Source organism: Chiloscyllium punctatum, chromosome 10 (genome assembly GCF_047496795.1).
Source record: "Chiloscyllium punctatum isolate Juve2018m chromosome 10, sChiPun1.3, whole genome shotgun sequence".
Lineage (NCBI taxonomy): Eukaryota > Metazoa > Chordata > Chondrichthyes > Orectolobiformes > Hemiscylliidae > Chiloscyllium > Chiloscyllium punctatum.
The window spans coordinates 76,083,191-76,107,725 of record NC_092748.1 but is presented as its reverse complement, the minus strand read 5'-3'; the positions used below and the strand labels follow the sequence as shown (position 1 = coordinate 76,107,725).

General features: G+C 38.8%; 1 protein-coding gene across 3 annotated transcripts in view; it reads left to right on the top strand.

The window, feature by feature from the left end:
• The window catches only part of osbpl11 (oxysterol binding protein-like 11), an 83,979-nt gene that overhangs the window by 37,208 nt on the left and 22,236 nt on the right, over positions 1-24,535 (top strand). For 2 of the 3 annotated variants that reach the window (XR_011961704.1, XM_072579589.1), the window contains exons 4-9: positions 266-345; positions 728-910; positions 2,284-2,488; positions 8,172-8,317; positions 9,081-9,224; positions 20,080-20,223. Coding sequence is in view for 2 of the 3 variants with exons in the window: in XM_072579589.1 (XP_072435690.1) it covers positions 266-345; positions 728-910; positions 2,284-2,488; positions 8,172-8,317; positions 9,081-9,224; positions 20,080-20,223 (902 nt within the window). In the remaining variant the exon portion in view is untranslated. The remainder of the gene's footprint in view (positions 1-265; positions 346-727; positions 911-2,283; positions 2,489-8,171; positions 8,318-9,080; positions 9,225-20,079; positions 20,224-24,535) is intronic. The other variant, XM_072579590.1, reaches the window with a different exon arrangement.

Below are 24,535 nucleotides of genomic sequence, written 5' to 3'. Positions count from 1 at the left end.
GACAACTTTACCTTTTTTACTTAAGTAATTAGTTGTGAATTATTTTCAAACATCCTGAGAATATGAGCTTTTTTCCAATCTTGAGCACAGTTTTGTGATTGCATTCCCTCACTTAGTTTCACGGATAGTTCGCAGGTTTCCATTTTAATGATCGTTTGTAATTGTCATGATTTATGGATTAGTTTTGCAGGTACTTGGAAATTGTTTTGAGGAAATGATTTAGTTTTGCTTCCTCTGCTTATGTAAACCTAAATTTATTTTCTAGCTACTGATGCAAAGGAACGTCAACACTGGGTTAGCAGACTTCAGATATGTACTCAACACCATACAGAAGCTATTGGGAAGGTGAGATGTATTTGTGTTGTACTCAGTTTTATTGTTCTGCGTGTTCTATACTAATTAACATGTATGAAAAACAGTATATTCATCTAATTTATACTGAAATAAGTTCAGCACACTTATAATAATACTAATTGCATAACTTAAAACCATTCTAGCATTACTTGGAAACTATAATGTGAATTTCAGTTCATAACTTTGCAATTACAGTAGGGCTTTAAGTTTTTTTCATTGCTCAGTGCCTAATTTCTTATGCAACAGAGAAATAATACTTGATATTGTAGTAACCTTTTCTTCCCCAAGTATATTTTTTAAAAAAGCATGATATTAGCCACTATACCAAACCTAAACATGAATGTACGTGTCTTATTTCAATCCCAATCTGTAGAATAATCCCCCTTTGAAATCTCGAAGTTTTTCCCTGGCTTCTCAGGGAAACAGTTCTCCAGGTGTACAGAGAAGAGCAAGTCAGAGTGCTGCTGCTTTCTTTGGTGTAACTCATCACAAGGGACTGGGGCTGTCAAAGAGATCCCATGCTCTGCAACCAGATCATTTGGTGGATGTTCGTGAGGTTGGTGTTATGTGTTTGCTCTGTATTGGTTGAATTTTATTTTGTTTAAAAATCTTACCCTTCATATTTTAAGGCTTTTTTTTCAGCATTAGTTAGCCAGATAAATGAGCACAGCCTTTTCAATTTTCCAACCACTTGTTTTCTCTAATGTTGTACTGATGAATTATGTCTTGAAAAGTTGGAGTGAGGCAGATGCATGAGGCTTGTTATGTAATTCAAGAAATAAATGTCTGAGTTTTGATTTATTTAATACTGAGCAAAATTTAAACTGAATGCTGGAAATTCTGAGCGGGTCAGGCAGCATGTATGGAGAAAATATTTCGGATGTCTGAATTTCGCAGTGTTGAGGAGAGTGATTTATACGTCAACTGAGTGTGCGCAGCAACAGCCTCTTAGTGATCTGATGTCATCCCAATTGAAGCAATGTTCCTGCTTCTGGGCCACAAGGTCTGAGTTCAAGTCCCATCTGCCTCAGGTGTATAATAACATATCAGAAGTTAATTAAAGATTTCTTTTGAACAAGTTAGGCTAAATGGCCATCCACTATGCTACAAACATAGTTTGATTTTGTGAGGAACAACACAGCGCTGTGTTGCACTGAGCAATATTTTCCTTGGCATTCCAGAGTGAAATAGTCATGTTGGACCATTTGTTTTTGACGGCCTTTGTTGTTCTGTAATATTCCACATCTGGCCCGCTGGTTGTATCCTCTCCTGCTCACCAGCTCCCTTCCAGAATCCCCCCACTTGCAGTCCATTTCATTCCCTTGGTAGCTACTTCCTTTTCAGCTTTTCTCCTGAACCCTCATGCATGGGCAAGTGACAGAATTGGGAGGGAAGTGGTGAATGGGGCAAATAGGAAATGAAGCAGCAACTTGAGCGAGATGACCAGCAGAAGGTAAGCTGAAAGAGCTAGTAAGTAATTGACAGCTCTTAAGTTATTAGTGTGCAAGAGAATTCTTTTGGTCAGTTAGATTCACAACTGCAGGTTTGGAACCAATTCCATTTGTATTATTATTTTTTTAAAAGGAGAATGATTTTCCTTTATTACACCATTTTTCAGAACACATTAGGAGGACTACCTGAGGGATGCAGTAAAAAGTAGAGACTTTGTGCTCTGTGTATACTTAGCATATTGTGAAATGCTTTTATGGTTTGAGAATATTTTGTGTTTATATATCAATCTACCTTTTTGAAGAAATAAATGGCACTGAATCTGTATTGTCATAAACTTTGATTTTCCAATGTTCCGATTGGCCCTCAATGTTTTTTGAGTGAATACCCTGCTGTAATTACAGAGAATGTTTGTTTATTTTTTTAACAAAAATACACAAAGGAAGCATTTACAATTCAAAAACATTTTACTTCGAGCAGATGATGAACCAGGCTGAAGGACAACATAAGGATCTTGTGCGAACCATTGAAGGATTGCCTCCCTTTGGAGAACAAATATCAGCACTGGACCAAGACCTGCTTATGCTCAAAGCCACTACAATGGCAACAATGAACTGTTTGAATGATTGCTTTCATATTCTTCAGCTCCAGCAGGCTGCCTACCAGAGGAATTCCTTTGCTGCAGGTTAGTCATTTGAAGATTAGAACTATTTTCATCGAATGAAAACAGAAAATATTGGAAATCGATCTGGCAAATTCAGAGAGAAAAAGTGATTCTCAGTTCTCTTTGCATAGATGCTGGAAACATAGCAGTTTGGCAACGCTTTCTGTTTTTTTGTTTTAGATTTCCAACATTTGTAGTATTAACTTTTTTTACTGATGTTTTCACAAAGTTAATGGCTAGCGGGGGGGAGAAAAGAATGATAAAGTCACTGGTAGTCACTTTGTTGGCATGGTTACATTTGTACAGATCTCTGCTTTTAGATTCCAAGTTCACAGTATAACAGTGGCCAACCCTTGAAATTATACAATTTGCAGCATTGATTGTGACCATTCCTATTCCCTTTTGGAAATGAACCCAGTTCAGGTGGTAACATTCTCATTTCTTGAGTCCAGTGGTTTGTAGGTTTAAACCTGAATTTGATCATATAATCTAAGATGACACTACAATACAGCATTGACAGAATATCCACTTTCAAATGAAAAATCTGTCCCTGCCTTTTGTATTCAGATAAGGTTAAGGATTTATGTCTCTACTTTGAGGGGGGAGGGGGGGACAATCCGGTATTCTGCCCAAAATTTATCCTTCAACCAATGGTTAAATTAGCAGATTAACTAACTGGTTTTTGGATGTTTCATAGTGCAGTTGATAATGTAAAGGTATTTACTCAATGCAGTGAAGATCTAAGCAAAGAAATAAAGGCTAAAAGAAGACATAGTAGTGGCTGACACTAGGAAAACCTTTTAAATTTTACTTCCAAGTATGTAGTAGAAATAATTGGCTAATTAAAGATCAAAAAGGTGATGTGCCTGTGGAGACAGTTACATGCAATACTAAATGTGTATTTTTTTTTTCTTTTTGTGAAGACAGATGCAAAGTTGTGAATTAAGTTAAAAATCACACAACACCAGGTTAATAGTCCAGCAGGTTTATTTGGAAGCACTAGCAGCGCTCCAAAAGCTACTGCTTCCAAATAAACCTCTTGGACTATAACCTGGTGTTGTGTGATCTTTAACTTTGTACACTCCAATCCAACACTGGCATCTCCAAAAGTTGTGAATGTAACAGTAAAGAATAAGTCAGTAGCATTATTGGATATAATAAACAGATAAAGAGGAGGTGCTTAGAAGGTTGGCAGGTTTCAAAGTGGTAAAGTCTCTTGTCCAAATGCATCCAAGGGAGGGACGTAAGAGTGAAAATTACAAGGCTCTACCACAATGATTGCATTCCCCTTTTGTTGGATGTCAATGAGATGTAGGAGTACTGTAAAAATGCACATATTTTACCTCATTTTAATAAAAAAGGAGAAACTTCACAACTATAGATGGGTCAATGGATTGTAAACTTTAAGAGAAAAATGCAGGACAAAATGGCTGACAATTAGAAAAATGAAAAGCAGCCCGAAAGGGAGAAAAATAAAAACTTTCATTTATATAGGCCTTTCATGTTGTGCTTTACAATCAATGAAGTACCTTTTTTGAAGTGTGGTAATTATTCCAATGTAGAAAACCTTGCATTCAGTTTATGTTCAGCAATTTCTGCAAATAGCAGTGCAATGAGGGCCAGATTATCTATCTTTGTATTGTTGATTGAGGGATTGGCCATAAAGCAGGGATAACACTCCAGTCTACTTTGAAAGAATACAGTTGGGTCTTTTTGTTCTACCTGAGGGATCCTCTGTTAACATACGCATCTCATCCAGAAGAAGGTACCTCGAAAAGTGTATCAATCCAATGAATTGACAGCCTAAATTGTTACGTTCAAATCCTGTAATGTAACTCAAACTGACAACCTTCAGACATGGAGGTGAGAGTGCCACAGCGAGTTATGTTTGTTTGGGAAATATGATTTAATTCAAAAGAAACCAATGAAATAGGACAGTGGATGGTGTGTAAATGTAGCCCTAAAAATATCAGTTAATATAGCAAATTTAAAGCTTGTGGAGTTGAGGGGACAGTGGCAGCACAAATATAGAATTAGGTAAAGGACTGAAAGCACAGTGATGGTAAATGGTTGGTTATTTTTCAGACCGGAGGGGAGTATGCTTTGGTACTTCTCAGGTTAATATTAAGACCATTGCTCTTCTCATTTATGTTAATGGTCTGAACTTGATGTAAAGGGCATAATGTCAAGGTTTGCTGATTATATGAACATTCCAGATGATGTAAGCAATGGCAGGTGGAAAGAGGCTTCAGAAAGATATTGGAACAAGGCTAGACCTTTTAGCTTATCAAACCTGCTGTGTCGTGCAATGTTTTCATGGTTGATCCATAACTAACTCATGTACCCACTTGTCTCTCTTTAGGTTCTTATTAACCAAAAATATTTATCAGTCTCACTCAAAATGATCCAGTCCAAATTGCTGTTTGCGCAGGATAGTCCCAATACAAAGATCCTTTCTGTGGAGCAGTGTTTACTAATTTTACTCCTAACAGGCCTCTGTTGACTTAATTTCTCAAACTTTAATCAAACCTTTCTTTTACCTTTTAATTTCCAAAGAATACAATTGTAAATAGTGTAATTCTGTCCTTGTATTTCAACCTTTGGAATTCAGATGGCGTTCTGGTAAGTCTGTTATGTTCCCTCTGTGGTCAATAACTCCAGACATGGCACCCGTAACTACTCCGTACTCCAGCTGTAGTCAAACCACAGCTTTGTATAGCTGAGGCACAGCTTCTGTTTCCTTTTATTTTCATCCTTTATATAAAGTGACCATTCTATTTGCCTTCTGATTTATTTCTTGTTACTGTACACAGCATTTTAATGTTCTAAAAACATGGCTTCCTGAATTACTTTGGATATCTACTATTTCTAATGCCTCACCATTTAAAGGTATCCTCCTCAGTATTTTAAAGGCATAGAGTAGATGACCTTGCATTTTGCCAACATTGAAATAATTGACTATTGTTTTGCTCATTCATTGATGTCCATTAATACACCCCTCAACCTCCACTGCTTAATTACAAGGTCAACTAGCTGTGGTATCAACAAACTTGGATGTGTGGATTTCAATTCCATCATCTAAGTTATTATTAAATATGCTGATTAGTTGAGATTATAACATGGATCCCTATAGTACACTATTATTATTCAACCAATTAGAGCACCTGCCCATTATCACTGCTTTCTGTTTCCTGTTGTTCAGTTAATTCCTTAACCAAGTCATGGATTTGCTTTGTGCTTTAGCCAGATATCTCCTCTTAGGAAGTTTATTAAATGCCTTCTGCAGTCCATGTAAGTACCATTGACATTCTCCTGACATTATTAGACATATACTAGACATTTCTGCGGAAAACTCAATGTTAAATTAGGCATTTGCAAATACACCCTGCTGTTTTTTGATCAGGTGCAAACTGTTGCAGTGTTTAGTTGCTACATACATATGAGCATACCCCATTAGTAACAGGTGGAGGCCATTCAGCCCCTCAAGCCTGCTGTGGCTTTCAACAAGATCTTGCTTAATATGATTGTAACCTCAAATTCCCATTCCTGTTGACCCATGATAACATTTCACCACCATCCATCTCTGTCTTAAAATATTCAATGACTCTATTTCCGCTACCTTTTCAGGAAGACAGTTCTGAAAACGCTCAGTTTTCTTTGAGGAAAAAACTGTTTTATCTCTCTTTAAAATGTGCTGCCTCTGATTTTTATACAGTAAGTGTAGTTATAGATTCTCCTGTAAACGGAAACATGCTCTCCACATTTATTCTATCAAGACATTTTGGCATCTTGTGCTTCAGTTGAGTAGCCTCTTACTCTTCTAAATTTCAGTGGATTCAAGCCTGGCTTGTCCAACATTTACTTAGAAGGTAACCCTCTCATTTCAGGTCTTAAAGTGATAAATTCTCTGAACTGCCTTCAACATGTTGGTGACCAGTACTGTGCACAGAACTTAAAATGCTGCCTCACCTGCCCTTTGAAATTGAAGCATATTTAATTCCCTTTGCAATAAATTATAGCATTCAACTAATTTGCTGAATTACTTGCTGTATCTACAATTCATGTAAACCGATAATTCTGTATACTTCACATCTCCACAATCTCTCATCTTTTATATAGTGATTCCTCCCAAAAAGGGCAAATTCATATTTCCCCCATTGCACTTGTATTTGCTACATCTTTGCCTACTTACTTAACCTATCTATATCTTCCTGTAGGTTCCTTATGTCCTCTTCACAAGTTACTTTCTTGTTGATCTTTGACATCAACAAACCTTTCATCCCTTCATCCAAGTCATTTATGTAAATTGTAAACAGTTGCGATCTCATCAATCCTTGTGGCACAACACATTACATCTTGCTAATCTTAAAAAAAACCTTTATATCTATTGTTTGCTTCCAGTTAGCCAGCCAGTCTTCTATCCATGCCAGTATACTACCTCCCTAAATTGAGTCTTTTATTTTTCATCGTAATGTTTGATGGTGGTTGTTTTTGTGTCACCATTGTCTTACCAGACCACAAGGTCGTCTTAGAGAGAAGCAACTGGTGGTGATTTAACCTGACAGCCACCAGACCTCAGGTGAAGGAAGAGGTTGCGAAGGAGATAACGTCACAGTAACCTCAGACTGGTGATGGGAATTGAACCCACACTGTTGGCATCCCATTACTTTGCAAACTGACCATCCAGCCAACTGAGCTAAACTGATTCCCAACGTTTGATGTTAGGACTCCATCAAATATCTTCTGGGAATCTTCAGAATATCCATCAGTTCAGAGAGTGATTGGCAGATTGGAGAAACTGGGGTTGTTCTCAGAGCACAGAAAGCTAAGACAGTCTTCATCCTCTTTTGGCCTGTACTTTGTTAATTAAGGCAGGCAAAGAAGAACTTTTCCATGTAGAAAATTGGAAAGAATGTTCCTCATCTTCACAATTTTACTTGATGCTCAAGTGTCACAGGAAGAGATGTTGCTCATTTATGAATTCTCTTGAAACCAACAGAGGAGAGAATCTAAAGACATTACTGACCATGCTTTTGAAAGTAATTCAGAAGTTCTGAAATGAGGTACAGATTAGTTATGTGTTGACCTAGCCTGGAAACATTTTGAATCATTGTAATTTTGCTTTGTCTTTGAAACTGATGAATGTTAAATAATTTATTAGGAAACAAGGCTACTCTGATAAGAGGTGCAGCAACCTGAGATCCATGAAACATTAACTGGACTGTTCTACCAGTGCAAAGCTCAACTTCTATCAATGACAGAAAAATATTAATTATTAATCAACAATATACTGTAAAATTACATTTTACTATGACTCCTTACTTGTCCCTTTATTTTTAATTTTTGTATTCTGTATGTTAAATTGTTTTAGCTTGAATTACATCACATTTCTATTTGTTTCTTGGTCTGATTTTTAAAGGGTTTTGAGTGTCACTTCTGTACTTTCCAGTCTCAGATGATTTTCGAGATCTGCTTGCCCCTATCATATTTCAGTAGCTTTGAGAAACGTAGATTAATAAGAATGCACCAGTCGGAATCCTGATACCTTTAGTGACGACAATAGGCGTTCCCTCAGGCTTCAGTCATAGGTTTTTCTTTTAAACATTTCATTTGTTACTAAGAAATGCAACTAGTTTCAATGGCAGTAATCTTCTGCCAGTTGTGATTATGAAAAAGTTTGAAGCTGAACTGCCATATGTTTCAGGGGCAACAATTGAGTGGTTGGAACCTAAATTGCCACTATCGGACCATCTTAAGAATGGAAAGGCACGACAGTCATCGATTGAGAAAGATCAGACAAAAGCAGCTAGTGGAATACAGCCTGTTTCTGAACCCTGCCAATCAACACGGGTAAGGTAATTCAGAAAGTAATTATTCTGGATTTATGCTATAACATTTCAAAATCTCTTGTATCAAGTTGAGAGCTGTGAACCACTGAAAAACGTAAGCAGTAAATGTGAGAAAGTGATGTTGGTGGTTCAAGTATATCAATGCTTGTATCTTACGATTGGGTCAGTAGTTTAAATTTTGATCATGTTTTGAATACATTCTTATCTTAGAATGGTTGGGTGTGGTTTGCCTGAAAGAATCCCTACTCTTTTGTTCTCTGATGAAGAACTGCACCATTTATCTTGAAAATGTACTAGGATGAGTTTTTAGTAAAGATTTTAAAAGTAACAAGACTATTGATCTTGGACTCAGCCAGATAGACCTCAAGCTCTCTGTTATAATGTGGAAAGTCTTTTTGCTTTAATTATGTGATGGCTTTCAAAATTTAAAATTTAAAACAAAGTGACTATTTGCAAGTTGTAGAATGGAAGCTCTGCTTTCTGTCAGCTTACATTTAAAAACATTGAACTCCCCTCACAAGAAACAGGGTTAAGAATTTTATACTGTGAAGTAACTTAGGAAGCGTGCACGTATCAAAAACTCCAAATCACTTGAGCTTTTTCGAATCATTCATGTCTTATTTTAATATTATTGTGAAGTTTGGCCTAACGCTATATTTATTGCTGTTTTCATCCTCACCCTTTATATAATTAAATGGGATTTTTGTGTGAATTGAAACCACAATTAAATTTTATCCATTTTGAAATCCAATCTCTCCTTACAGAAATGCCCTTGTATACTTTTTCATCATTTTGAGGAGAAGTGGAGTGACCAGTTGAAACTTGCTGAGCCAGGGTTACAAGAGAATGCATTAGGCAATAAGAAAGCTGTAACTTGTCCTCTGGTACTTCATTGCAATTTTTCTAAGGTCTGTATTCTCAGGCATCAGCAGTTTTTCTATTTGATCTTCTTGAGCCACATCCTGTTGTGAAAGCTGCTTTTGTTGTTGTATCCCACTAAATGCTACTGTACTGTAACTGTCCTGTCTTGTTCCTTCTCCTTTTCAAATGTGACAGTCTTGCATCTCCCAACTTCCTTGTATTTAAATCAATGTTTGTACATTGTCTTTTGCACTAACTTGTATTTTACAGTACATCAAACTGTGGAACTCCTTTCCTCCCCCATCTTTTTCCTTCCTCCCATAAGCTTCAGGTTGTTAAATTTGTTCTTGCTATCTATCACTTAATCACTGTTTCTTGACTTATATTGTTTTCTCTTTTCTTTCAATTTTGTTTCTCAATTTGGAGGAAAAATTCTATTAATGCTAGTTTCAGAAATTTTAGTTTTCATCCAGGCCTTTATTAGGAAACCAAATTTGTTCAGTGTTGCATTTAAAAAAATACTGTAAAATGTAAGAAGGCTTTCTTTCCCTTGTTACCAACTCAAACATGAAAGCCAGTTTTCAAAAGGAAAGAGCAGCATTGTGTACCAGTTTGTTCTCATTCACAGGGCTTTTGTTGGATCATTGATGTATTAGAAAGTTGTTGAGTTTTGTTTTACTAAGCCTCTCATATTTTGATTGAGGAACAGTTCTGCAATTTGAGTTTTGTTTGTTATAAGTATCAAAATCACTGGAACACCCCATGTTAAGCACCAAGTTATTGTGAAGTCTACTTTAGATCTTTCAGCCAATTGACTGCGTAATTAAATTTAAACTTGTTGCCATTTGATGTTACCTTTATCAGACATGTGTTTGCATAGCTGGATATTGCGCTGATTACCTTTTATCACCAGTCTCCATTAGCTCCTTTCCTTAAGGGATTGCCTGCAGTCCCAACAGTGGCCACTTCTAGTACCTGGCACTGTTAGATTACAGCGCTATTGGCTAAGCAGACTAGCCAGCTGTACTCTTAAAATGGGGTGTTTTTTTTACAGATGAGATTGGATGCCTTGTCCTGAGCCAATTAATTCCTGTAGAAGGGCTTATGCCCGAAACGTTGATTCTCCTGTTCCTTTGATGCTGCCTGACCTGCTGCGCTTTTCCAGCAACACATTTTTAAGCTCTGATCTCCAGCAGTCCTCACTTTCTCCTGAGCCAATTAATGCCTTGCTCAGAAAAAAACATTCCCCATTGGCTTTTCAAGTGGTGGAATAAGAAATCCTGCTATCCAAAATTTCATACTCATGTTTCAGAAAAATGAGGCAAGTGTCAATATATATTGACTAAGTTAGTCTGTGACAAATACCTTTTTTAGCAGTAGTTACATATATGCCATTGACATGGTACAATATGATGCTCTTCACTACTTATTTGAGGTCAGTATTCTCACAACACACTTGGAATCACTGTTTTAATCAGATTAGCTTTTAAGACAATTGGATACAATTGCTAATTCATTTGGAGTGATATGTGCAGTAATTTGATTTCTCAATGAAAAATTTTGATTTTGATTTTACTTGTTGAGATTTCTTTGAGAGTTAGAAATATCTTGTTACATTTAATGGTGCGCACAGATAAGCACCTAGTATCTTCAGGATACATTCTGAACAATTTGCTAAAACTCTTTACAAAGCATCTTTTTGTAGATTCCATCTCTATTTTGCCAGTACAAATGCTAATTTTAATATATAAAGCTAATTTAAAAGCCTGCACATGTATTTCAAAAAAAAGAGAAGGAAATGTAAAGTATCCAGGTATACTTGCTGCTCTTTATTTTTATCAATTTTAAATTTTGTCAGGATTTGGATTAGATTTCTGATCCTCCCCACCATCTCCTGCACTCCAGTGACCAAGTACATTGTCGTACAAAACCAAATTTAGGTGGAAATAGTTTATTGTATACATAAATCTACATCAGCCTTGTATGGATATCTGTTAAAGCTCATTTCGCACTATTGGGACAGGCATTTGTTTTGTGCAGTTTCAATTGCATAAACATTTTTTATGGACTGCCACATAGGTTTACCAATAGTTTTTCTAAGTAGTTTTTATATCTATATTCCTACTTTTAATTCATTTGTAAAAAATGGTCAAGCAAGAATAGTGTGTGTAAATTTGAGTCATGGTGATTCATTGACTGAAACATCTCACTGACTGCTCGAGTTGAAACAAGCCTCTACAATGAGGCGTATAAATGAAATTTTTCAAAGCACGCCCAAAAGTTGTTCGTCCAGTCTGAGACATTCCAACTGGTTTAACTTTAATGGAAAGATTTGGATACAAACAGCTTTACAAACTGTTCATGTTAAGTTTAAACTGTAACAAGGGGCAGAATTTAGTTTTAGCAACAGAAGTACCCTGCAATAGTAAATATCTCTCAGTCAGGGATCCAGTAGGATGGAAATCCTGCTGCTACTGGCACCACCTCAGTTCCTGCTGGTAATGCTCTGAAGTCTTTGCCAGAAATCAGTGTCAGCTGCAAACAGTTGGGTGGGACAGGACACAGATTTGCAGGAAGAGTGTAGCTGGTGAAGAGGGAGTGGTGAAATGAGAACAGAAGGTGGTCTTTCACATTAAACCCCTTTGCCCCGCACCCAATCAAGCAATTTCTGATGCCAGTTCCCTCAACTCAGCAACTTGTCAGCAGGTAGGCTACTGGTAAATTTGAAGTTTGCTGGACAACCTTCAGAAGATCGAGAAGCTCATGTCTGAGTTAAACAAAATCCCTGACTACCATTAAATCATGTTCGACTTGAGTAATTGGTTTTAAATTAGTTATTAATGAGCTTAATTATCATTGCGCTATCAGCGATTAGGATTCCTTAATCGAGCTGCTCCTGTATTCAAGCAGTTTTCAATTTGCAAAATGGATGTTGGTATTCCTGCCTGATTCTCCTGGCTGTCCCACCATCATGATCTACTGGGCTGGCTCCATTAAATTGCACCCAATATATTTTCATATGTTGTGCAATGCCATGCCAGTATAAATATAGGGAAGAAAAACACATGTTTTTGTTTTTTATTCTTTTCACAAGATATGGGTGATGCTTGCAAGGTCAACATCTGTTGACCATCCCTAACTGTCTGTACAAAGATTGAGGTAAACCACTGCATTAAACATCGTGGTCCATATGGTGTAAGTATGCTCACAGTGCTAATACAGAGGGAGTTCCAAGATTTTAACTCAGACACAGTGAAGGAATGCTGGTATAGTTGGAAATCAAATGGTCTTGATTTGAGGGAATCGTGCAGTGGTGGCATTCTCGCGCACCTGCTCTTGTCCTAATTGGACATCTGGGGCTTGAAAGGTCAGAGGTGCTAAGCAGTGCATCTTGCATAGGATACACACTGGTATTGCTATGCTTTAATAATGATCAAGGGTCTGCTCAAAATATAGTGTATTGGATTTATTTGTTCAATTATAATCTTGAGTGTTAAAACTCATTGTTAACTGAAAAATAAGTGACCAAAGAATTTAAATGATTCCTTTACCCTACTGATGTTTGCAGGTATTTGTGGAGAAAACCTATAAATTCCTGATTTATTATCTTCAATATCACTTTCTTCATTTTCACTGTGCCAAAACCTGACTCTCCCTGCCTAACAGCATTGTGGAATGACTTGCACCCCATTAACTCACCATACATTCTCAAGCAATTAGCGAAGGGCATTAAATATTGGTCTTGTCTGCCTCCTCCATATGATGTGAATAATTAGAAAACAGTTCAATTTAGCTTTACCCAATAATTTTATCTGTGCTCAAATATTGGAAAATTTCACAGTTTGTTTGGCAATACAGGGATGTGTTTGGATAAATATTAACAATCTCTTTTTTTACTAAAATTCTGTATTCTTGCAATTCAGAACTGGTGTGCATAAGAATTTAAGAATGAACAGATCCAAACATTTGCTATCTATTTTACGGATACCCAAGTTGCATTTTCCACCAGCAAAAAGATATTCACCTCTTGAATGTACAAACACTGTTCACTGTGCACACGTATTTATAGATAAAAGAAAAATTTTGTCAATACTGAGAAGCTGAATTAGAAATGGAAATCGCATTCTCTAAAAGCAAAAGGTTGTAATTATTTCTGATGCAGGATACTGACCCAGAATGTTAATGGTATCTCTGGTAATTGTTTCCTTTGTCATCCTATGGGATGTAAAAAATGCTGTATGAACAGACTTTTTACTTTCAACTCAGAATAAACTTGCAATATATTTCCAGTTTATGTATCCTATTACTACTACTGTAAATGGTCAACCTTCCGTAGTAGTTGTCAACCTACTGAAATGAGCAGTAAGGCATGTGACAGTATTATTTTCACTGTACTCTATTACTAATGGAGGTTTTAACTAAACATGTCTTGAGCCATCACAAAGAATGTCCCACATATTCTGGTATTCACTCTTCAATGAATGTTACAATACCAGGTGCATTGGTATTTCTTTTGTCACAAGTATATTTATCCAATATTATGTTGACACTTAATACATGAGCTGTAATCTTTGTATTTTTTTGGTGAAGGTTATGTTTGGACTCCCAGATTATTCCGTAAAGTAAATGTGGAGAATAGTGTGGCCATACCAACTGGAAGATCCCAGATCTGATCTCTTTGAGCTTGTTTTCCCCAGATAAGTTAGTGACTGAAAAATAAATTATTCATGTTTTAATTCTAGTCCCTAGTAACTCTGAAAGAAATTCATATGACTGGAATAGTAATTCAGAGCTATGATTGATGGCTGTTTTACATCTTTTAAAAAAAAACTTCACAAATGTATATGTTGAAATGGGTAGAATAAAGGAGAACTCTAAAGCTTTCTATAGGTATGTGAAGAATAAAAGGATGATTAGGGTAGGAATAGGGCCAATCAAAGACAGAAATGGGAAGTTGAGTGTGGACTCTGTAGAGATTGGAGAGGTGCTAAACGAACACTTCTCATCGGTTTTCACTCAGGAAAATGAGAATATTGTAGAGGAGAAGAATGAGGAACAAGATATTAGACTAGAAAGGATCGAGGTTAGTTATGAACAGATGTTATCAATTCTAGAAGGAATGAAAGTAGACAAGTCCCTGGGCCAGATGGGATTTATCCAAGGATTTTCTGGGAAGCTAGGGAGGAGATAGTAGAGCCTTTGGCTTTGATATTTGAGTCGTCGTTGTCTACAGGTTTGGTACCAGAGGACTGGAGGATTACAAATGTGCCCTTGTTCAAAAAGGACAGTAGAGATGACTCAGGTAATTATCCCAGTGAGCCTTACTTCTGTTGTAGGAAAGGTTTTGGAAAGGATTAGAAGAGAAGATCTATAATCATCTAGCCAGCAACAATTTGATTTCAGATAGTCAACATGGTTTTGTCAAGGGCAGGTTGTGTCTCACAAACCTCAGAGTTTTTTGAGAAGGTGACCAGGCATGTAGATGAGGGTTGGGTAGTTGACGTGGTACACATGGACTTCAATGAAGCCTTTGATAAGGTTCAACATGGTAGGCTGTTGGAGAAAATGCAGAGGAATGAAATTGAGGGTGATTTAGCAGTTTGGCTTAGAAACTGGCTTTCTGAAAGAAGACAGCGAGTGGTGGCTGATGGAAAATATTCAGCCTGGAGTCTAGTTCCTAGTGTTGTGCCACAAGGATCTGTTTTGGGACCACTGCTGTTTGTCATTTTTATAAATGACTTAGATGCAGGCATAGGTGGATGGATTAGTAAATTTTCAGATGACACCAAAGTCAGTGGAGTAGTGGACAGTTTGGAAGAATGTTACAGGTTGCAGGGGGACTTGGATAAACTGCAGAATTGGGCTGAGAGGTAGCGAATGGAGTTCAATGCAGCTAAATGTGAGGTGCTGCACTTTGGGAAGAATAACAGGAAGGCAGAGTACTGGGTCAATGGAAAGAATCTTAGTAGTGTGGATGTGCAGAGGAATCTTGGAGTCCATGTACGTAGGTCCCTGAAAGTTGCCACCCAGGTGGATAGTGCTGTTAAGAAGGCATTTGGTGTGTTAAATTTCATTCGTAGAGGAATTGAGTTCCGGAGCCGTAATATCATGCTGCAACTGTACAAAAAGCTGGTGCGGCCACACTTGGAATATTGTGTACTGTTCTGATCCCCATATTTCGGGAAGGATGTGGAAGCATTGGAAAAGGTGCAGAGGAGATTTAGCAGGATGTTGCCTGGTCTGGAGGGAAGGTCTTATGAGGAAAGGCTGACAGACTTGTTCTCATTGGCAAGAAGAAGGCTAAGAGGGGATTTGATAGAGACATACAAGATGATCAGAGAATTAGATAGGATAGACAGTGAAAGACTTTTTCCTAGGATGATGAAGTCAGCATGTACGAGGGGGCATAACTACAAATTGAGGGGTGATAGATTTAAGACAGCTATCAGGTCCTTTACTCCGCGAGTGGTAAGGGCGTGGAATGCCCTACCTGCTAATGTAGTCAACTCCGCCACATTAGGGAGATTTAAACAATCCTTTAGATAAGCTCATGGATGATTTTGGGATAGTGTAGGGGGACTAGCTGAGAATAGTTCACAGGTCGGTGCAACATCGAGGGCCGAAGGGACTGTTCTTCGCTGTATTGTTCTATGTTCTATCTTTAATCAGTAAGGAAATCAAGGTTATGAGAAATAGGAAAGTGGAGTTGAGGATTATCAGATTAACCCTGATCTCATTGGCACAGCAGACTGGGCTGAATTGCCTACTTCTGTTCCTATGTCTTATGATCCAAGCATATCATTGCTGGAGTTCTCAACAACTTCTTGAATAAATTTTCCTTCATAATCAGATCAGTGATGGGGATTTTTGCTCACTGATTGCAGTGTTTGGCGTAATTCCTGACAATTCAAACTGAAACACTCTGTCCGTTCATCGCAAGATCTGGACAACTTCCAGGTTTGAGCTGATAAGTGGCAAGTAACATTTGCACCAAAGATAGTTACCATCTCTGACAAAAGCTAATTTAACCCTTGCACCTTGACATTCTATGGTATTGCCATTACTGAAATCCCTGCTAATCAACATCTTTAGTATATTTATTGACTGGAAACTCAACTGGATCAGCCATGTAAATATTGTGGCTACAAGGGCAGGTCAGAGGCTAAGAATCCTGCAAGTGACTCACCTCCTATCTCCCTAACACTTGACCGTCGACAAGGCACAAATCAGGAGTGATGGAATACACTACACTTACCTGAATGGGTACAGTTTCAGCAACACTCAAGAACCTTATCACCCAGGGCAAAGCAATTTGCCTATTTGGCAAACTATCTAGCACTTTCAACCTTCCTTCATGAACGTAACACAGTGGCAAAACTGTGTGCCATCTACCGAGATGCACAGCAATATTTTCCAAGGTTTCTTTGAGAGCACCTTCCAAGCGCTCAACCTCTACCACCTAGAAAGACTAGACCAGTAGATGCATGGGAATTGCATCAGCTGCAAGTTCCCTTCAAGCTGCACACTATGAACTGTATTACTGTTCCTCTGCTGTCACTGGACTAAAATCCTGCAGCTCTCTTCCTCACAATGCTGTTGGTATCCCTAGACCTGTAGTGGCACAAGAGGGCAACTCACCACTGCCTTCAGATCAACTAAGGATGGGCAGTGGTTTAAAGAGATGAGCTGTAGAAATCGAGAATAGAAAGGTTTATATCTCCCAGGCACCAAAAATTTTAAAGCACCAAATATATAATTATGAAGTTTGTGAAAGCGAAGGAGGAAAACTGATTCCATTATTAGGGACACAGTCAGACAATTAAAAAATCATGTTTAGGCAAAGGCTACACAGATTTGTGAAAGAGGACTTGATTTTGATCTCTTAAGGTTTTTGAATGATCACTAACAGGGTAAATGCAAAAGAAGGAACCAATTGATCTTGTGCGTTTGGATTTTCAAAATAACATGAAGTGCCCAGAATTAGGAATCAAATTAGGGATTGGGCAATATATTAGAATGGCTTAAGGTTTGGTTAGCAGCAAATCAAAAATAGGAATATACAAGGAATTTTTGTATTAGTGGGCTCTAATTGTTAGGCTATCATAGGAATTAGTGTTTGTGTTCAATTGTTTTCAGCACATCATAATAATTTAGATCAGGCAACCAAGAGGAATGCAGTCACACTTTCTTCCTACAGAATTAGTTGTTGAAGTAAGCCATTAGGAGAATGCAGAGAAGGAGCAAAGAGATATGAACTGATTAAATGAGTGGATAAGGACATACATTATCATGTGGGAAAGTATAAGCTATCCACTTAGGAAAAATAGAAAGGTAGAATATTTTAAAATGTTGGTACTTTGAGGCCCCTAGGTGTCCTAATATATCATTAACAAAGTTGACATGCAGGTGCAGCAAGCTGTGAGGATAGCAAATAGTATCTCAATCGTAGTTACAAAGTGATTGATATGTAAAACGAAGTCTTACTGAAATGTTGTGGGGCTTTGGTTAAAACCTTGCAGTATTGTTTGAAGTTTGGTGTTTTTGCCTCCGATGGATATATCCGTCTTCAAGGCATGCAACAAAGGTTTGCTAGATTGATTCTGGAAATGCTCTTTGAAGAGAGATTGAGAAGATTAGGTCCATGTTCCCTAGAGTTTGGATGAGTGAGAAGTGATTACATCAAACGTAAAATTCTTAAGGGAATGTGAAAACTTAGAGGATGTTTCCCTAGCTGGGAGTTTCAGAATCAAGGATTGCTACTTAAGTGCTGACATGAGCAATGTTTTAGCTAAGCTTTTTTTTTTGAATCTTTGACAATTTCCACCCCAGTGAATATTGGATACTCATTCATGGAATATATTCAAGCCAGAGAGACTGATGGATCTTTGCAGAAATGTGGAGTTAAGATAGAAAATCAAACATTATCCTATTGTATGGTGAAGGGGCTCAGGAAACCAAATGGCCTACCCTTGCTGTTAATTATGTATCAAATTTTAATTGTGCAGGATTAGAGCATTAATTGGGGATTGTCTAAGCATGGGTAGGGGATCTCTTATGGTACAGTAGCAGTGTCTGCACCTCTGAATTCAAAAACCCACGTTCAAGTTCCATCTTCTCCAGAGGTCAAAGTCATAGAAATGTACAGCATGTAAGCAGACCCTTCGGTCCAACTGATCTGGTTGCTTAGCAAATGTAACTGAGCACGTGTCTAGTGGCATTGGCAGCATTTATGCCTGAGCCAGAAAGTCCAGATTTTAAGTCCCAACTGCTTGGAAGTTTATCACGACACATCCAGACAAATTTATTGAACATATTGTTTTGTAAAGAAATACAGTCTGAAACTGAGGTATGCTTCACATAGGGGGTGTATACTTCAAATTTATAGAATTGAATAAAAGTCAGTGTCCGTGTCATACATAGAACAGTACAGCACAGAACAGGCCCTTCAGCCCACGATGTTGTGCGGACCATTGATCTTCATGTATGCACCCTCAAATTTCTGTGACCACCTGCATGTCCAGCAGTCTCTTAAATGTCCCCAATAACCTTGCTTCCACAACTGCTGCTGGCAATGCATTCTATGCTCTCTCAACTCTGTGTAAAGAACCTGCCTCTGACATCCCCTCTATACTTTCCTCCAACCAGCTTAAAACTATGACCCCTCGTGTTAGCCATTTCCGCCCTGGGAAATAGTCTCTGGCTATCGACTCTATCTATGCCTCTCATTATCTTGTATACCTCAACTAGGTCCCCTCTCCTCCTCCTTTTCTCCAATGAAAAACGTCCGAGCTCAGTCATCCTCTCTTCATAAGATAAGCCCTCCAGTCCAGGCAGTATCCTGGTAAACCTCCTCTGAACCCTCTCCAAAGCATCCACATCTTTCCTATAATAGGGCAACCAGAACTGGACAGAGTATTCCAAGTGCGGTCTAACCAAAGTTTTATAGAGCTGCAACAAGATCTCACGACTCTTAAACTCAGTCCCCCTGTTAATGAAAGCCAAAACACCATATGCTTTCTTAACAACCCTGTCTACTTGGGTGGCCATTTTAAGGGATCTATGTACCTGCACCCCAAGATCCCTCTGTTCCTCCACACTGCCAAGAATCCTATCCTTAATCCTGTACTCAGCTTTCAAATTTGACCTTCCAAAATGCATCACCTCGCATTTATCCAGGTTGAACTCCATCTGCCACCTCTCAGCCCATCTCTGCATCCTGTCAATGTCCCGCTGCAGCCTACAACAGCCCTCGATACTGTCAACGACACCTGCAAACTTGCTGACCCATCCTTCAATCTCCTCATCCAAGTCATTAATAAAAATTACAAACAGTAGAGGCCCAAGGACAGAGTCCTGTGGAACACCACTCACCACTGACTTCCAGGCAGAATATTTTCCTTCTACTACCACTCACTGTCTTCTGTTGGCCAGCCAATTCTGTATCCAGACAGCTAAGTTCCCCTGCATCCCATTCCTTCTGACCTTCTGAATGAGCCTACCATGGGGAATCTTATCATGCCTTGCTGAAGTCCATATACACCACATCCACAGTTCGATCCTCATCAACTTTTCTAGTCACATCCTCAAAGAACTACTTAGTAGAGAGTATTGCTCCTATTTTTTTTGTGATCGTACGTTTGTGCCTTATATGTAATAAAATTCATTATGCTACAAGTGAAAGTTGTTGTTGCAGTTTGTTATAGATTTCTAGATGAAATACTATAATTGGACCTAACTCCCAGCACTTGTCATTCAAGATACAGAAGCTCTCTCATTGGTTTATTGACAAATTTTTCACACTAAAATATGAACACTACAGGAGATTCCTAAATATGGGTTTGGAATCAACTTTACAAAACAAGGTACACTGGTAATAATGTTTACTGACAATTTTGTCTTTAGGAACCTGAGAGAATAAATCCAGATGAAGAAATAGAAGATACCTTTGAGAGCAATGAGGAGGATGATCTTGGAGTTGTAGAAGAACAACGTAGTGTTATATTGCACTTGCTGTCTCAGCTAAAGCTTGGCATGGATTTGACACGAGTAAGTATGCAATATAAAAGGTAGTGAGCATGATGTTGATAACGTTTGCAATTATACATAATTAGTTATAAAGTACTTCGGGATTTTAAAAAATACATTCATGAGGACGTCACTGGCTATGTCAGCATTTATTACCTATCGCTGAGGGCAGTTAAGTTTCATCCGCCTGGTGTGGATCTGGCAGCCAGATCAGGTAAGGATGGCCGTTCCCTTCTCTAAAGGACATTAGTGAACTAGATGGGTTTTTCCTGATAATTGATCGTGGGTTGTGGACATTATTAGATTAGTAATCTCAGATTTTCATTGAAATCAAATTCCGCAATCTACTTTGGGCTTTAGAACCAGATGCTCGGAGCGTTGTGGCACTCTGGGTAATACAACCACTTGGTTGTCACCTCCCCAATGCCTTCCTATATTTGGTGATATAAACACGAGATTAGATTATGTTAGATTCCCGACAGTGTGGAAACAGGCCCTTCGGGCCAACAACTCCCCCCAGACCCGCCGAAGAGTAATCCACCCAGACCCATTTCCCTCTGACTAAAGCACCTAACGCTATGGGCAATTTAGAATGGCCAGTTCACCTGACCTGACCATATTTTGACTGTGGGAGGAAACTGGAGCACCCGGAGGAAATCCTCACAGACACAGGAAGAATGTGCAAACTCCACATCAACAGTCACCCAAGGCTGGAATCGAACGTGGGTCCTTGGCACTGTGAGGCAGCAGAGCTAACTACTGAGCTGCCGTGCTGCCCCATTTTTGTTTTTAAGTAGATCATGTTGCTGTAAAAAAAAATTTCATATAGATTTATAGAGTCATACAGCACTGGTTAAATTCAACTAGGAGAAAGTAAGCACGACAGATGCTGGCGATCAGAGTTGAGGAGTGTGGTGTTGGAAAATCACAGCGGGTCAGGCAGCATCCGACTAGCAGGAGATTTGACATTCTGGGCATGAGCCCTTCATCATTCCTGATGCTGCCTTACTGACTCTGCTTCTCCAGCACCACACTCGTCAGCACCTATTAAATTGTTTCAGTATCTGTATGTTAACCTAGATTGTTATTAATTTCTTCAGTTCCTTATTTTTAAACCTTTTGTTTTTAAAAGAAAACTCTCTATCTTCTTTCTTGCTTGAGTTCCTTGTGAATAGGAGTGAAAGGTTGGCTTCTGCCATACTTTCCCCATCCTTCAACTGTGTCTGTAGGGTCTTCTGAAATGAAGAGTTAAGGAACCTGATGGTCTGTACGATTTAAGTGTTCATAGCCATAGTGTATTAATTCAGGGAATTTTGAGCCTGACAGACGAGCTATGGTACTTCTAACAATTAAAATTACAGAGCCATTTGTGGAATGAATTCACCTATAATTTAAGTTAGTAATCCAAATGGTAGATTTCCTTTGTGCTTTCTGTTCAATGTCCAAGCTTGTTAAAAATATCATTCCTGTGCCTGGAGTCAGAGTTCAACTGCACTAAAAGGCTTTCTCCAAACATAATTTATTTACAAGCTATAGAGTGGGGGTTTTCTTAAAATTAGGAAAGTGACGATGAAACTACAGTGCACAGCCAATTTTAAAAGATTTGTACAGAAGAACCAATAGATAGTGACTCGATCAATAGAATTCACCAGAAAAACAGTGAGACCTGTTTGAAATTTTGGAAATTTTTAACCAGGGCACAAGGAGAAAGTTTAAAAACCACTTGGATTCATTAAGGTTTATTCTTTCAAAAAGTACTTTGGAATGCAAAACACAAAATAGTGAGGGAAGATAGATGCATTAATGACTGTGCACAGTACTCAAAGTGTGATCTAACCTGTATGCATTAAGAATGAACTTTGCTATGTAGTTTTCCCTTATTTAGTTCACTCCCCTGAAGTGTTCCTAAAAATGGTATGCTAAACAAAAGTTATTTGCCAATAAGAAAGTAATAAGGTGATTGATGTTTCTAATGGTTTTTATATGAAAATCATATTGGTTGCCTTGAACCAAACTGGCACAAAAGTCCTCTTCCTCACTCTTCATATTCCAATTTGGCTTTCATTAACAGGAAGATTGAGTTTAAGAGTCGTGAGATCTTGTTGCAGCTCTATAAGACTTTGGTTAGACCGCACTTGGACTACTGTGTCCAGTTCTGGTCGCCCTATTATAGGAAAGATGTGGATGCTTTGGAGAGGGTTCAGAGGAGGTTTACCAGGATGCTGCCTGGACTGGAGGGCTTATCTTATGAAGAGAGGATGACTGAGCTCGGACGTTTTTCATTGGAGAAAAGGAGGAGGAGCGGGGACCTAATTGAGGTATACAAGATAATGAGAGGCACAGATAGTCTCTGGCTATCGACTCTATTTCCCAGGGCAGAAATGGCTAACACGAGGGGTAATAGTGTTAAGCTGGTTGGAGGAAAGTATAGAGGGGATGTCAGAGGTGGGTTCTTTACACAGAGTTGAGAGAGCATAGAATGCGTTGCCAGCAGCAGTTGTGTAAGCAAGGTCATTGTGGACATTTAAGAGACTGTTGGACATGCATGTGGTCACAGAGATTTGAGGGTGCATGCATAAGGATCAGTGGTCAGCACAACATCGTGGGCTGAAGGGCCTGTTCTGTGCTGTACTGTTCTATGTTCTAATTTACAACCTCTTTCAACTTACCTCTTGCTTGCTATTCTCCACATACCTCTCCCAATCAGCATTTCCTCTCAACCTGATGCTTTCCTGTTCAAAGTCTTTGAGAGCTATAGAGTGGGATTTTAAAAAAAAGTTTATTCATTTGTAGGATATGGGCAGATATGGCTAGCATGCATTTATTGTCCATCCCTAGTTGCACTTGAGAAGGTGGTGATGAGCTGCTTTCCTGAACCACTACATTCCAGCTGTGAGTTGGGCCACAATGACATTAGGAAAGGAATTCAGGATTTTGATCCAGTGACAGTGAAGCAATGACAATGTATTTCCAAGTCAGAACAGTGAGCGGCTTGAAGGTGGTGGTGTTCCTATATATCTGCTGTCCTTGTCCTTCCAGATGGAAGTGGTTGTGTGTTTGGAAGATGCTATGTAAGGATCTTCAGTGAATTTCTGCAGTACATTTTGTAGATTGTACATACTGCTGCTACTGAGCATTGGTGGTGGAGGGAGTGGATACTTTTGGATGTAATGCCAATCGAGTAAGTTGCTTTGACCTGGGTGGTGTCAAGCTGCTGAGCGTTGCTGGGGCTGCAGTCATCCAGGCAAGTGGGGAGTACTCCATCACACTCTGATTTTGTTCCGCTTAGATCATGGACAGGGTTTTGGGAGTCAGGAGGTAAGTTACTCTTCGCAGTTTTCCTAGCCTCTGACCAACTCTTGTAGCTACTGGTTATGTGGTGAGTCCGGTTGAATTTCTGGTAATGATAACTCCACGATGTTGATAGTGGATGTTTCAGTAATGGTATTACCATTGATTATATTGTCTTATTGGTGATGGTCATAGCCTGGTATTTGTGGCACCAATGTTACTTGCCATTTGTCAGCCAAAGCCAGGATATTGTCCAAACCTTGTTGCATTTGAACATGGACTGCTTCAGTATCTGAGGAGTGACAAATGGTGCTGAATATTATACAAGCATTGATGAACGACCCCACTTCTGACCTTCTGACGGAGCAAAGGTCATTGATGAAGCATAGAGTCATAGAGATGTGCAGCATGGATGTTTGGGCCTGCGATCTAAGGAACTCCTGCAAAGATGTTCTGGAGTTAAGATGACTGACCTCCAGCAACCACAACCATCTTCCTATGTATCAGATATGACTCCAGCTACCAGTGTGTTTGCCCCTGATACCCATTGATTCCAGTTTTGCCAAGGCTCAGTGATGTCACACTCAGTTGAATACAACCTTGATATCAAGGCTGTCACTCACCTCACCTTTGCAATTCAGCTCTTTTGTCCATGTTTGAACCAAGGCTGAGATCAGGGGCCACGTGGCCCTGTCGAAACCCAGAATGGGAGTCACTGAGCAGATTATTGTTGAGCAGGTGCTGCATGAGAGCACTGTTGATGACACTTGGACACCTTCCATCGTTTTACTGATGATGGAGAGTAGACAGATAGGGTAGTAATTGGCCGGATTGCATTCCTCCTGCGAGATGAGAGATCGGAAGCAAACAAGGGGATGATAGGAGCTACACGTGGAAGAGTAAGCAAGGCAGTTGACAAGTAGGAGCGAGGCAGCAAATGGAGAGAAACAATGAGTGGCGGGTTGGTGAGTGGGTTGCAGGCCACAAATGGCATGAGGATCATCTAAAATTACATCTACCAAAACTTAAATTTCAAAAACCT